The 15,517-nt window shown below is 43.1% G+C and overlaps 1 protein-coding gene across 2 annotated transcripts in view; it reads right to left on the reverse strand.

The window, feature by feature from the left end:
• F13B (coagulation factor XIII B chain) overlaps positions 1-15,517 on the reverse strand; it is a 48,991-nt gene that overhangs the window by 17,207 nt on the left and 16,267 nt on the right. Inside the window, exons 4-7 of one of the 2 annotated variants that reach the window (XM_075131545.1) lie at positions 9,926-10,102; positions 9,576-9,749; positions 4,331-4,510; positions 3,788-3,979 (exon numbers count right to left, since the gene is read on the reverse strand). In XM_075131545.1, coding sequence (XP_074987646.1) covers positions 3,788-3,979; positions 4,331-4,510; positions 9,576-9,749; positions 9,926-10,102 — 723 coding nt within the window. Of the gene's footprint in view, positions 1-3,787; positions 3,980-4,330; positions 4,511-9,575; positions 9,753-9,925; positions 10,103-15,517 lie in introns of both variants that reach the window. The other variant, XM_048861804.2, reaches the window with a different exon arrangement.

A 15,517-nucleotide genomic window follows, 5' to 3' on the forward strand; every position in this document is an offset into this window, starting at 1 on the left:
ACACAGCATCCACCATGATGCTGAGACAGGAGATCAGGATGAAGAGGAAGAGAAATGGGCAGTCAGGCCTTGGCCACGCTGGAGCAATGTGAATGAGCTTAGCGTGGTCCAATTTCAGCTTGAGAATGACCTGAGGGATGATTGGAATTGGAGGAAAAGTCTACAAAAGTATCGATTCCCAGCTCATGTGAAAAACATTTGTCAGGGAACCCAGACTGACATCCCCTCAGGAACAAAACAGTCAGTATTTCTTTTTGTGTCTCATAGCCAACAGATCGATTGTTGGGATGCCCCAAACAGTAAAGATGGTCTGCAGGATGCTGCACTTCAGGCACCATTCATGGTTCAGGAAGAAATTTCTGCTGAGATGATCTGGCAGGTGATTCTGGATCCCAAGTAAGTGATTAGCCATAGGTGTAATGTTTTCCTCCATGCAAAACTGCCAGAGCCTGATCACTTCCTGACAACATGTTGGAATGTGCTTCCCCCGTCTGTTCACATAATACATTGCAGTTGTATTTTTGGTGAGCTGCCGAGTCCCTGATACAATCTTGAAGGACCTGACAGGCATTGTAGATGGCACAAAGCTCCAGGACAGTGACATGCAGGGAAGCTTCCTGTTCCAACCACAAGCCTTGAACTTTCAACAACCCCAAATGTGCTCCCCAACCTATTACAGGGACATCAGTGACAATAGTAATGGTTGGAGGGGACTGAGTGAAGGGAACATCCTGGCACACATTGCCCTGAGCCATCCACCACTGTAAGGAGTCCAGAATTGGCAGAGGAAGTCCAACCAGTCTGTCCAAGAGATGATGATTTGGATAATAGACTGAGTTCAGCCACATCTGAAAAGGACATAGGCACAGCCTGCCATATTGGAATACCTGTGTTGATGCAGCCATATGACCGAGCAACCTCAGGCATGCTTGGGCGGTGGCTGAGGGTTGAGACTGCAGCTCCAAACAAAAGGTGGCAGATTGGCTGAACTGCTCTCAAACTTGTAGAGAGTATCAAGGCCCCAAAGAACTTGATTCTTTGAGTTGGAACCAGTGTTGACATCCTTCTGTTTAGACCTAGATGACTGAGGAGGCATAGGGAGAAGTGGACATGACAGAGGACTTCCTCTCTGGACTTGTCCCTCAGTAACCAATCCTCCAGATATGGGAAGATATGAATTCCCTTCTTACTGAGGTACACTGTTACCATAATCATGCATTTGGCAAGGAATCAGAAGACGGGCCAAAAGGCAGCATGACATACTGGTAGCGCTGACCAGCTACGATAAATCTCCTATGGATCAGAAGAATTACTACATAGAAATAAGTACCCTGAAGGTCCAGGGCAGCAAACCAGCCATTGTGACTTAAGAAACAAGGGAGGATAGTTGCTAAGGTGATCATATGGAATCTCATATATCTGAGGTATTTGTTGACTTCATAGAGCTCGATGATAGGTCTCATCCCTTGGAGATCAGGAAATACCAGAGTAGAATCCCAGTCTATAGTGCTGCTTCTACCTGGAAATGCTACCTTCTACTCAAGGTAGCAACCACATACCTCAGGAGGTCCTGATATGTTTTAAAGTCCTTGGGCATCAAGGGAGAGGATGATTCCAGCACAGTGGAGTTGTCTGAGAAGGTGATTTGTTCAGCCAATGAGGGTCTTGTCCTTGAACCACAAGATCCAGTCAGAATAGTCCTGGAGGTCCCGGGGGAATAGACTCAGTGATTGCTTGCAGTTGAGGTGGTTTGGAAGTGGGAGCCACCATCAGGATGAGTGACCTCGCTGTGGAGAGGGTTGAGGAGTGGGACCTCAGGGATCAAGGAGCATCTCAAGGAGGCCACTGGACCTAAAGATAAGGCATTGGCTGCCAGTAGGCCAGGTCCAAGAACCCCTGTCCCAACTGCAGGACAGGTGTTGATCTCAGTATTAATGGTGATCCCAGGGGAGTCTCTGATGCCTGTCCAACAACTAGTGGGAGGACAACCCTGACTTGGATCTTGAGTAGACAACAGGGGAGCCAGCCCCGACAGGGCAAACAAATGGTCAGAGTCATCTGAAACCCAATATGGGGGTTGCATCAGTGCTGTAGAGGAATGGGGGATCAGCACCGGCAGTACTGAATGAGACACAATCCCACCTGGTACCAGGAGAGGCATTGGTACTGAGGCTAAGGGTGAGACCGAACTTGAAGAAATCTACCACCAAAATGACAACACTGCTGAAGGATGCACCATAGTTGAGGGGGACCTTCGGAGCTGGGCCTGGAATCTGCCTCAACTCCATAGTCTAAGGCCCAAGCAGCGCAAGCTGTGGTGCCAACAAGCCCGATAGCTCTGTGACGGTGCCAGAAGCTGCCCAGGGCACAACAGAGGACAAGGTAATAGAACCCATGGTGGCAGCATACCCTTGAACCAGTGGGGAGTCCAGTGGATGGGAGGAAATCAGTAGATGTGATATACCTTGATTTTACTAATGCTTTTGATACTGCCTCACATGACTCTCTCATAAACAAACTAGAGAAATATGGTTGTGCATCCTACTATAAGATGAATACACAACTGGTTGGAAGACCATATTTAGAATAATTATCAACGGTTCACAATCAAGTTAGAAGGGCGTATTGAGTAAGGTCCAGTTCTATTTATTTCCCACATAAATAATTTGGATAATGGCATAGAGAATACACTTATAAAGTTTGTGGATTATAGCAGTCTGGAGGGGTTTGCAAGCCCTTTGGAGGGCAAGATTAGACTTCAAAATGAACTTGAAAACTGGAGAAATGATCAGAAATAAATAGATTGAAACTCAATAAGGACAAATGCAAAGTATACGCTTAGGAAGGAATAATCAATTGTACAAATACAAAATGATTTGGGGGTTACAGTGGATCATAAAATAATTATGAGTCAACACTAATACTGTTTCAAATAAAGCAACATCATTCTGGGATATATTAGCAGGAGTGTGGTAAGCAGGACATGGGAAACAATTCTTCCACTCTATTCAGCACTGATATGATCTCAACTGGAATACTGTGTCCAGTTCTGAGCACCACACTTCATCAAAGAGATGAACAAATTGGAGAATGTCCAGAGAAGAGCAACAAAAATGGTTAAAGGTCTAGAAAATATGACCTCTGAGGAACGATTGAAAATATTGGATTTGTTTAGTCTGGAGAAGAGAAGATTGAGGGGGCACCTGGTAACAGTGTTCAAGTACGTAAAAAACATTGTTATAAAGATGAGGGCGATGAACTGTTCTCCTTAACTACTGAGGACAGGCCAAGTAATAATAGTCTTAAATTGCAGCTAAGGATATTTAGACTAGACATTGGGAACAAACTTCCTAACTGTAAGGAACTATAAGCAACGAAACAAATTACCTATGGAGGTTGTGCAATCTCAGTCACTGGAGGTTTAGACACTACTAGTACAGGGGACTGGACTAGATGACCTATTCAGGTTCCTTCCAGTCCTATATTTCTATGAGTCTATGATATAGAAGCCATTAAGCAAAAAAGCAACTCATGAAGCCTCAGAGTTTGAATATTTCAAAATATTTAAAGCAGCATGGACAAGAAAACAGTTATAAAATATTTAAATACAAGTGCCAGCACCAGTAATTAACTGAAATATAACTGCAAATATAGTATACAATTTATTGTGATTAATGACAATAATGACCATTAATCTATCCATCCAGATTGTTCCATCAACAATCTCTGTAGTATGGGAGCACCTCCCAGGGATGAGGAGTTATAACACTGCAAGCAGAATACTTACCAATACATTTCGGAGGTGATGTCCATTTGCCCATTTTACAGGTTCTTTCGTTTGATCCATTTATACTGTAGCCATGATCACAACTGTACCTAACAGTGTCTCCTGTGTAATACATCTTGTCCTCAGTTATTGGTGTACCCTTCTCAATAGGTGGGGGCTGATCACATGGTATTTTTTCTTTGGCTTCTGAAGCTACAGCAAAAAAAATTGGAAACACCACTCTCAAATTATTCATATTTTCAAACTATTTCCTCCCCACGAGACACTACATCCAAATGCACAAGAAAAAAAAAAGATTGGTCTTATAGACTGTATCTTCCATCTTCAGATCCTGGCTCTTCCCTCATCCTGTCCCAAAATGATCAATACCTAGTTCTTACATAACACTTCTCATGCATTGGCATCAAAGCACTTTACAAAGGAGGTAAATATCATCACCCCAATTTTAAAGATGGGGAAACTGAGACACAGACATGAAGATTAAGACATGTTTTGAACTGGGGTTTTACTTCAGCTCCAAACAGTTGTAAAGCAACTACTAACCAATGCAACTTGGGGGTGAAGTCCATTTTCCATTCTCACACTGGATTTCTTCTGATCCTTTCATTGTAAAATTAAGCTTACATGCCAAATGTACTTTGGCTCCATTATGATATGTTCTTAAATCTGTGAGTATATTGGCATTGGGAGGCTGAGGTGGAGGAGGGCATTTATTTCTTCTATCTAGAAAGAAAACACATATTTGGACATGTGGTGGAGGCTTTGATCAGATCATCTCTATCAAGAAAGCAAACTGGTTTCCTAAGGTTCACACATACATGCACATCCATGCCAGAGAAACAAACTTGGTGAAGAAACAATAGAAGCAGAACCTGGAGAGCTCTGGGTGATACATATTGTTCCAATTTTTACCTTAAGAGTCTAACTCACCACAGTCAGACCTGACACACTTAACCAGCACTATAACAGACATTTTTGGGAAGATGGTGCTATTTTCATAGGTTGACACTCTCAATGTCTGCACAAATCCTGAGTAAAAAAGCCTTTACAGACAGGTTAAGGAAATCCTCCTCCACAATCCAGATATAGGGCATCAGTGCAGCTTGTCCACAGCTTCTTGTCCTGCAAGAGTAGCCATGGTCTGCGGTATCCACCCCAAAACGATTTTTGTTGATCGGGGGGGGGGGAAGAGGGGGGTTGCTAGTGATCATTGTAGTTGATGGACACAGTGGTCACGTTCACTTTTCTGAACTGTTCACCAAACCTCCCCTGCTGAGCTTAGGTCCATGATGAACAAAGGACTACAGAGTCCCACTCTGCTTTCTAGGGGTTCACTGGGTATTGTCACTCTATTGTAGCCACAGAAAAGGGACATTAATTACACCCACAGACTCAGTCAACCATGTAGTTCAACAGAGTTTAAAAGAGATTGGATTTGACCCAATGATCTTAACAATCCAGTTTACTGATAACTGAAATGCAGTTCTCACTCCAATGCTATTTAAAAATTGGATGCAATTTTCTCTTTCCACTGAAAACTAAAATTTGGAGCCCACAGGTAAAGCTCACAGTCAATTTTAAAAAGTATTGAACTTAATCTTGAAACACATGCTGCTTATTCAGACCATGTCCTAGATTTTAAAAGATCAACATCCCATAGCCACAGGTACTTTAGTCTTCAGCTGCATTAGACTATTCTGCAAATATCAGTTGTGAATGTGAACCAGTTCAGAAGTTCAATCTGACAGTTTCAGTGAAAGCATTTATCTATTAGTAATAAGAAAACAAGAATGTTTATGAAGGTGAAGTTAGACAACACTGAGTGCAAGAAATCATTACAAAAATTTATGGTAAAAGGAGTGTTACAGATTGGGCTTAAACCAACAAAAATTAGAGCTGTCAAGCAATTAAAATTAATTGCGATATAATTGCAGTTTTAATCCCACTGTTAAACAATGATAGAATAGCATTTATTTGAATATTTTTGGAGGTTTTCTATATTTTCAAATATAGGCTTGAGGCTGGTAGCTCTGGGCTTCAGCCTCCCTCAGGACGCAGGGCTCTGGCCTTCAGCCACCGGCAGAGCTACATGCTGGGGCTGCCGCTGATGCCTCCTTCCACGCCCAGAGGTATGCGATTAACACGTTAATTTTCTTTTCACTCAATCACAGACATTAACCGCGATTAATTGACATCCCTAATAAAAATGATAAGATGGAACTGTAAACTGTGACCCAGGACCCGACACTTCAAGTATACACTATTACAGAGCATATCACAATTATATGAGGGAAGAAAGCTAATGTGGTGCCAATTTTTAAAAAGGGTAAACGGGGAGACCTGGATAATTATACAACTGTCAGCCTTACATCGATCATAGGAGAGAAAATGGAGAAGCTGATACAATACTTGATTAATCAAGAATTAAAGGAGGGTAATGTAATTAATGCAAATCAACATGGATTAATGGAAAACAGATCCTGTCAAACTAACTTGATTTTTTGCGGGGGTTGAGGTGGGGAGGGGGGACAAGATTACAGGTTGGGTCGACAAAGATAATATAGTGTTGACGCAATATACATTTAGCCTTCTGTAAGGTGTTTGACTTGTTACCACACATTTTGATTAAAAACTAGGATGATATAAAATTAACATGGCACACATAAAATGGATTAAAGATTGGCTAACTGATAGGTCTCAAAGCATAATTGTAAACAGGGAGTCACACTGAGCAAGTGTGTTTCCAGTGGGATGCTACAGTAATCAGTTCTTGGCCCTACAGTATTTAATATTTTTATAATGACCTAGAAGAAAACAAAATTACAGATAAAGTTTGCAGCTGACACAAACTGGGGGAGTGGTAGATAATGAAGAGGACTGGTCACTGTTTCAGAGAGATCTGGATCACTTGGTAAACAGGGCACAAAACAATATGCATTTTAATACAGCTGAATCTAAATATATACATCTAAGAACAAAGAATGTAGGTCACACTTACAGGGTAGAGGACTCTATCCTGGGAAGCAGTGACTCTGGAAAAGGTTTGGGAGTCACAGCGCGATGCTGTGGCCAAAAGAGCTAATACGATCTTGGGATGCATAAACAGGGGACTCTCAACTAGGAGTAGAGATGTTATTTTACAGCTCTAATATTTGGCACTGGTGCAACTGCTGCTGCAATACTGTGTCCAGTTGCAGTGCCCACAATTCAAGAAGGAAGTTGATTAATTAGAGAGGGTTCAGAGAAAAGCCATGAGAATGATTAAAAACATGCCTTATAGTGATTGATCTCTCTGAGTCTATCTATTTAGATTATCAAAGAGAAGGTTAAGGAGTGACTTGATTACAGTCTATAAGTATCTACACGGTGAAAAAAATTAAGAATGGGCTCTATAATCAAGCATAAAAAGGTATAACATGAAGCTAGATAAATTCAGACTGGAAATAAGACGTGCATTTTTGACAGTGAGGGTAATTAGCCACTGGAACAATTTACCAGTGGTTGCAGTGGATGTTCTGTCACTGTCAATTTTTAAATCAAGATCGGATTTTTTTCCCCCCTCAACAATATGCTCTAGGAGTTATTTTGGGCAAGTTCTATATAGCCTGTGTTATACAAGAGGTCAGACTATATGATCACAATGGTCCTTCTGGCCTTGGAATCTATGAAAACCCATAACAAAAGTCTGTTGGTGTTGTAAAAGAAGTTAGCTGGCTGAAATGTAAATTTGTGCAAACACTGCTACTAGGTAGCACACCCAGTAATGCCATATATATGCTTTCTGCATGCGTGTCAATGCTGGAAGGGGTTCACCTCCCTGAGGTGCTTGTTGTTGGAAAAATAGAGTATAGTTACATTCAAAATAATAAAAACATCTGCAACATCGTAGAATGAACAGGGATCATACACAGACATGCATCTGTCCCATTCAGAGACAAATCTATAATGGAGAGAGGCATCCACACTATTACATACAACTGAGCACAAAACAATATGCATCCTGATGTGTGCAGATCCCACCATATCCATGTTGGTTGCATAATTTCAGGATGAAAAATGAATCAATAGCAACAAGTCTCTGGCACAACCCACAGGTTCCCAGAGTCTCCGGCACAACCCACAGGTTCCCAGAGTCTCCAACAGCAGCACTAATAACTGGCATAAGCCCACATGTGCAGTGACAAAAAGTTCAAGTTAAAGCAGCAGTAAACATGTACAATTTGCTCCGTGTTTATTCTGCTTTTGAAAAGGAACAGAGAGAGAGAGAGAACTTAATTTCTTTATGGAAGACCATGCCCACTTCTAATGTGCATTCAAATCAAGCAACTTGGTTGCACTATGTTCTGACCATTACTTATTTCTTTTCAGTTGTAACTTGCACTCCAAAATTAGATCTATTTTTTGCCTTTGTGTTGATGTTTTCCACATTTGAACCCCTTGAATCAACTGAGCAAGCTAAGAAATTAATCAGGGACCTGAAACTGCTCTCACTGACATCAGTGATAAACTCCACGGCCTTCAAGGGACACATGATTTGGTCCCAGTTTTAAGCTCCAAATGATTGTATGTTGTGAATGTAAAATGCTAAGGAAAAGATCCTGATCCCACTGGAGTCAGTGAGAGTTTTGCCCTTGATTTCAAGGGGACAAGGATTTTCCTCTGATAGATAATATGGCATTTAACCAAGAACATACTTTCAGGTTTCAGAAGGACGAGACCGTCATGAGAAGTGTTTAGAGTCTCATACAAAGTCACATTGCCACTATTATCTCCTGGTCAAACCCTGACACATTAAATTATCACACTTGTACGACAGGTGGTGCAGGTAACAATTCTTATAGTAAAGATTGCCTGACACTTTCCATTAGAAGATGCTGTTTTCCAATTGCTTATAAAACAGTCAAATTTGAACCGTTAAGGGTGAAGTTTCCCATTTTGGGTGTCTGCCTCAAGCTGACTTTTATGGTGGTGGTGTTGTTAAACGATTCAGCTAAATGGTGCAGCAGTTTTCCACAAGACGACTAGGGGGAAAATATGTTGTTTTGACCATTATAAAATTTTATTTTTACAACTCTTTTATTGATAAGCTCTAGAGCCTCCACTTTTTGGAGAAAGGACTTTACATTTGGCTGTGGGAAACACTGAGGTAAGTGATGAAATTTTTGCCATCTCTCTGAAAATGTGTCAGTCTCTGAAAATTGCAGTTAGTACACAGTAAGTAGAAGTTTAGAATTAGGCAGCTAAATTTTCTAAAGATTATATCTGCACTGAGCATGCTCCATCCCCTCACATATTCTACTGCACGTGACATTCCCACACAGTAACTAAACATGCTCCATCCTAGGCTGCCAGGGCTGAGCAGGACTTTCCTTGAAATTGCTGCTCCCAGCGGCTGCAGGCCACGAGGGTTTACAAAAACCAAGAGGAGGAAGAGACACTTTCTGTGCTTTCAATGCTTCTTCTGCTGACACCCAGGCAGTGTGCAGCCTGATTCAAATACAAAGGGATAAAGAGCTGGGACGGGGAGCTGAGGCGGAAAGGGAAGGAGGCAGATACAGGGGCTGGAGCTTGGTGGCAGAAGGTGGAATAGTATGTGATCATGTAATTAAAGGCTATCAATGCATATGCATAAGGAGGCTGAATTAAGGTTGCACAGGCAGCCTTAATTCTGACATTTCCTAACTTTTGAGGGCTTCACTTTGAAATGTTAATGTTATTTTAATGTATATTTTTAAATGTAATAGTAACGGTGGTGTAGGGGCAGGAAGAGATACACAGAGAGAGTTACCTTCACATACTGGAGGCTCTGGATACCATCCAAAGTCGTAACACTGAATTAAATCAGATCCATTCAAAGAGTAATTTTTCTGACACAAAAACTGAACCACATCTCCTTCCTCATAGCTTTTTTTCCTGGGATAGAAATTCCCATGTTCTATCTCACTTAACAAGGAGCACAATACTTCTAGAAAAGAAACACACACACTGGGTAAAACAGATTTAAAACAACTCTATCAGAATAAATCCATTAAATGTTTGGAAGCTTTTCTCCCATAAAAAAACCCCAAAGGCTGCAGAGTTAAAAAATACCAGACTTCGGAAGATTCAGGTTAAGTGATTCTAAAGACAACAACATACTAGTGCAGTTCGGAGTAAGGGACCATCCATATGTGCCACAGACTGCCTTTTCAGTAGTGTTTCCTCCTCTGGTGTGATATCCCTCATCACATTCATACATCAGTGTTTCATTCAGTTTGAGGATCTGCTGGGTTGTGGAGTAGTGGCCGTGATGTAAGTCTGGTACTAAGCAGCTCTCTTTTAAAAAAAAAAAAAAAAAAAAAAAAAAGACATAACTTTTGGGGCTTATTTCATTAAAAGTTAATGACACAGGATTTTTCTCGCTAGATCCTCATTAAAGTCTCATGTTTTTAGTAGACTATTCAAATCTGACACAAAGCATTGCACTTAATTTGTAAATAGCTGGGGCACCAGTTATTCAAGTCCTCTGATATACATTTATTAACAAAGTTTGGAGGGAAATGGATTAATTTGCACCAGATGCACGGCCATGTTTGACTAAACTGATTCAAATAAGTACATTCAGATACATACATGTGTTTGTTTCAGTATTGCTGACTCTGCAACTTCCCAACTTTACATATACTTACACAGTATCTCACTGTAGCGTGGGAGAGCATAGGAGCTTTTAGCAGTTTGCCTGTTAGGCAGGGTGCTATAGGAAGAAGCTGAGATTTTAACTGCAACTCACAGACATAAACCAACATTCCCACCCAGCAGTAAGCGTACCGTGTGTGACAACAAGATTTAGATTATACTAGTAGGGTGGTCATAAAAATCCTGCACTCTTCAAAATGGAAATAGCAAAAGAAATGGAACCTTCCCTTCCGAGTCCACCCTTTACCAGAGAGAATCAAGGCCCAAAGAGTTCTCTTCAGGCATGCCTGCTGTTTCTCTAGGGTAGGGCAGCCAGCCAGGGGCCAGAGAAAAATATATTTTGAACTACGAATACGACTCCATAGATAAACCTTACAAATAACTGTAGTGCTTCTCTGTATTTTTACCATTCACTGAGTATTTCTGAATTGCAAACAGATTAAACTCAAAAGAAAAATTGACCCTAAATGAATAAAATGTACTACTCACATTCTAAAACTCAGCCAGCTCTAGCTTTTAGCATGTACTACTTCTAATCATACTTTGTTGTATTTTCCAGTGGGACTATCTTACAAGCCACAGGAAAGCAAGGGGTGGCCACACTCCAGACGTTTTTATATTTGACACAGTGAGCCAAAGTCTGCATGGACGTGCAGAAGATGGAAATCAATGCAATTCTACCACATTTTCTACTTTTACAATGGAAATTTACTTAACTGTCAATATTTCTAGCCCATAGGGCTAGCTTGCCTTTACTATATTCACTGCCTTGCCGTTCTTATATTCAGTAAGAATGCAAGGAACCTACAGTCTTGTATCCTGTCAGACATTGGCTTCAGCAGTTAGCATGAGGCTTGAGGCCTATGAACTTTGGCATAGATGAATGGCCCAAAGAAAACCCCTAAGTTTTGGGGAACTGGAAGAGTGTAAAGGGGAATTTTGTCCATAATGACATCAGCCAACCATAGAAGCATTAGCTAACACCAGCTATTGGAAAGTTTTGGAAGGACCCTCCAACCACAAGAGTGCGATGGCAACAAATTGACATATATGATAAAGAGTTGAAATCATTAATATACTAACTTATAGAAGGACACCTCAACATTAGTAGATTGAGAAAACACAAATAGGGAAGAGGGGAAATACCCCTACTGAATATGCATTAGACATACTGGCATCAGCGTAACGTATTATAAAAGTTATATCCCAACCTGTGGGCAATAGGAGAGAGAGATGTAAGAATAAGGGCCACTGGTGAAGATGAAGAAGGTGACGGTGATGAGGAAGATAATGGCTAACATTTAAGGTTGTTCTGCAAGGGATGGTATGAGTATGGATGTTCAGGTGTACTTTCTGTGTTATCTCTATCTACCTTATTGAGTTACAGTGTGTGTGTGTGACTATCCTGAATGTACTAATAAATTATTTGTAAACACAAAAGAGTTCTTATAGCATGAGTGTTGCCACTGTGTGCATCGAGGTTCCCAGTTATATAGTAATTTTAATAATACTGGACCTGATCTTAGGACAAGAAAAAATGGTTACTCGCTGTCATAAATATAAAGGGAAGGGTAACAACCGTCCTGTATACAGTACTATAAAATCCCTCCTGGCCAGAGGCACAAAATCCTTTTACCTGGAAAGGGTTAAGAAGCTAAGGTAACCTGGCTGGCACCTGACCAAAAGGACCAATAAGGGGACAAGATACTTTCAAATCTGGTTGGTGGAGGGGGGAGGGGGGGAAGGGAAGGTTTTGGTCTGCCTGTTGTGTGTGCTTGCTGGACACAAGCAATCCAACTCCATTAGAGTCAGTAAAGTACGAGCAAAGGAATGCGTTAGCTTATTTTTGTTTTGGCTTGTGATTTTCTCTGTGCTGAGAGGAAGGTGTATTCCTGGTTTTCTTTTTGTAACTTTAAAGTTTGGCCCAGAGGGAAATCCTCTCTGTTTTTGAATCTGATTTCCCTGTAAGATTATATTCCATTCTAATTTTCCAGATGGGCTTTTTTTACTGTTTTTCTTTCTAATAAAGTTCTGTTTCTCTTAAAAAAAAAAAAAAAAACCCAATCAGATTCTAAGTGTACTAAAAAAACCCAAGGTTGGTCTGTGCTCATCTTGTTTATTCTCAAGCCTCCCCAGGAAAGGAGTTATGGGGGGAGGATATTAGGGGGGAGTAGGAACTCCAAGTGGTCCTTTCCCTGAGTTTGTCTAAATCACTTGGTGGTGGCAGCGTTAGCTAATCCAAGATACAAGGAAGAATTTGGGGGGAGATTTTAACCTAAGCTGGTAGAAATAAGCTTAGGGGGTCTCTCATGCGGGTGCCCATGTCTGAACTCTAGAGTTCAGAGTGGGGAGGGAACCCTGACACTCACCTTTTTGTAACTGTTGTTCGAGATGTATTGCTCATATCTATTCCAGTTAGGTGTGTGCACGTGCCATGTGCATGGATGTCAAACTTTTTTTCCTAGCAGCTACTCGTTGGGCCAGCTGTGGAGCCCCCTGTAGTGGCTGTATATATGACCCTGCTGGCCCGACCCCCTTCCATTCCTTCTTGATGGCTACTCAGACAGAGGGTGGGGGGCATGGAATAGATATGAGCAACATATCTTGTAGAACAACAGTTACAAAAAAGTGAGTAACCGTTTTTTCTTCTATATCAATTCCAGTTAGGTGACTCCCAAGCCTTACCTCGGAGGTGGGGTTGGAGTCAAGGAATTTCAGACTGGAGAATCACCCTGCCAAAGGCCCCAACATCACGTGATTGGTGGACGATGGTGTAGTGCGACGTGAAGGTGTGCACCAAAGCCCACGTGGCAGCCCTGCAGATTTCCTGGAGGGGCACATGTGCCAGGAAGGTTGCTGACGAGGCCTGAGCCCTCGTGGAATGAGCCGTGACAACAGGCGAAGAGATCTTCGCTAAGTCATAGCAAGTACGAATACACGCCCTGATCCAGTAGGATATCCGCTGGGAAGAGACCAGCAAACCTTTCATCTGATTCCTAGAGCGACAAACAACTGGGTTGTTTTGCAGAACGGCTTCATTCGGTCTATATAGAAGGCGAGCGCCCTTCTAACGTCCAGCGAATGCAGCTGCTGCTCAAGGAGGGTGGCGTGCGGCTTTGGATAGAAAACCAGCAGGAAAATATCCTGGCTGACATGGAAGCGGGACATGACTTTTGGTAGGAAGGCTGGGTGAGGCCTAAGCTGCACCTTATCCTCATGAAAGATGGTATACGGAGGCCCACATGTGAGGGCTCGTAGTTCAGAAACGTGTCATGCCGAAGTGATGGCAACTAGGAAAGCAGCCTTCCAGGAAAGGTGGAGGAGTGAGCATGAAGCTAGCAACTCAAAGGGAGGACCCATAAGACGAGACAGGACTAAATTGAGGTCCCAGGCAAGGACCGGGGGCTTCATCGGAGGATGGATCTTTTCTAATCCTTTTAGGAAACATCCCACAATAGGGTGTGTAAACCCTGAGCGCCCAGAAACGCCTGGGTGAAATGCCGAAATAGCCGCAAGGTGAACCTTAAGAGAACCGAATGCCAGGCACTGATCTTTCAGGTGCACCAAATAGTCCAGGATGCACAGGATTGAAGCCTGGAGTGGGAGTACCTGCCATTGGGCACACCAGATACAAAGCAAAGTGGAAACGGTTTTCTAAGTGGTTCTGGTAGAAGGCTTGCAGCTTTCCAGGAGCATCTGCCTCACGGGTCCGAATAGGCGAGCTCAACTTGGTTCAACCACGGATCCTCCAGGCCATGAGGTGAAGCGACTGAAGGTCCAGTTGGAGGAGGCAACTGTGATTCTGTGAGATAAGGTTGGAAGTGAGAGGTAGGCGGATCGGTGATCGGATCGATAGGTCCATGAGGGTGGGGTACCAGCACTGGTGAGGCCAAGCTGGGTCCACCAGGATAACATCCATCTTGTCCCTGAATACCTTGAGAATCACCTTGTGGACGAGAGGAAATGGCTGAAAGGCATATAGTAGTTGACCGGACCATGGGATCAGGAAGGCATCCGCAATCGAGCCCGGGCTGTGACCCCAGAAAGAGCAAAAGGTTGGGCACTTCCTGTTGACCCGTGTGGTGAACAGGTCAATTTGGGGAAACCCCCAGCCGTGGAAGATGGTGTGGATGATGTCTGGCCGAATCGACCATTCGTGTGTGAGGAACTGCCTGCTCAAGCTGTCCACCAGTATGTTTTGAACATCTGGCAGGTATGAGGCTTGGAGAAGGATGGAGTGGGCTAAACAAAATTCCCATAGAAGGAGAGCTTCCTGGCAGAGAGGAGATGACCAGGCTCCACCTTGCTTGTTTATGTAAAACATGGCTGTGGTATTATCTGTCAGCACTGCTACACAGTAGCCCTGCAAGCAGGACAGGAACGCATGGCATGAGAGGTGGATTGCCCTGAGCTCTTTGATGTTGATATGTAGAGCCAGTTCCTCTACTTGCCATAGGCCCTGAGTCGTCATACTCCCGAGATGTGCTCCCCAGCCGAGTGCTGACGCATCCGTTACCAATGTCAGAGTGGGCTGGGGGAGGTGGAACGGTACTCCGGTTCTTACCATGCGGGGGTCCAGCCACCATTGTAGGGAATCAAGGGTATGTCCCAGAACGGTCAGCATCATGTCCAGACTGTCGTGGCCCGGGTAATACATGGACACAAGCCACGCCTGCAGGGGCCTGAGCTGCAACCTGGCATGCTGCACCACGTAGGTGCAGGATGCCATGTGGCCCAGCAGCTTGAGGCACTGTCTCGCCATGGTGGTGGGAAAGTTGCAAAGGCCGGTGATCACATGCGTGAGGGCTAGATGATGGGCCTCTGGGAGGAACGCTCTCGCCTGGTTTGCATCCAGGACTGCCCCAAATTAACTCTATTGTTCGTTTTGGGGTGAGAACAGACTTGTTGACATTCAGAATAACAGCTAAGCAGTCGAACATGTCCCTGACCAATTGTACCTGTGATTCTACCTGCTGACGAGACCGGCCTCGTATGAGCCAGTCGTCTAGGTACAGGCAAACATGCACATGAAGGAGGCGAAGAAAGGCTGCAACG

The sequence above is a fragment of the Caretta caretta genome, chromosome 8 (genome assembly GCF_965140235.1).
Source record: "Caretta caretta isolate rCarCar2 chromosome 8, rCarCar1.hap1, whole genome shotgun sequence".
Taxonomy (NCBI): Eukaryota; Metazoa; Chordata; order Testudines; family Cheloniidae; genus Caretta; species Caretta caretta.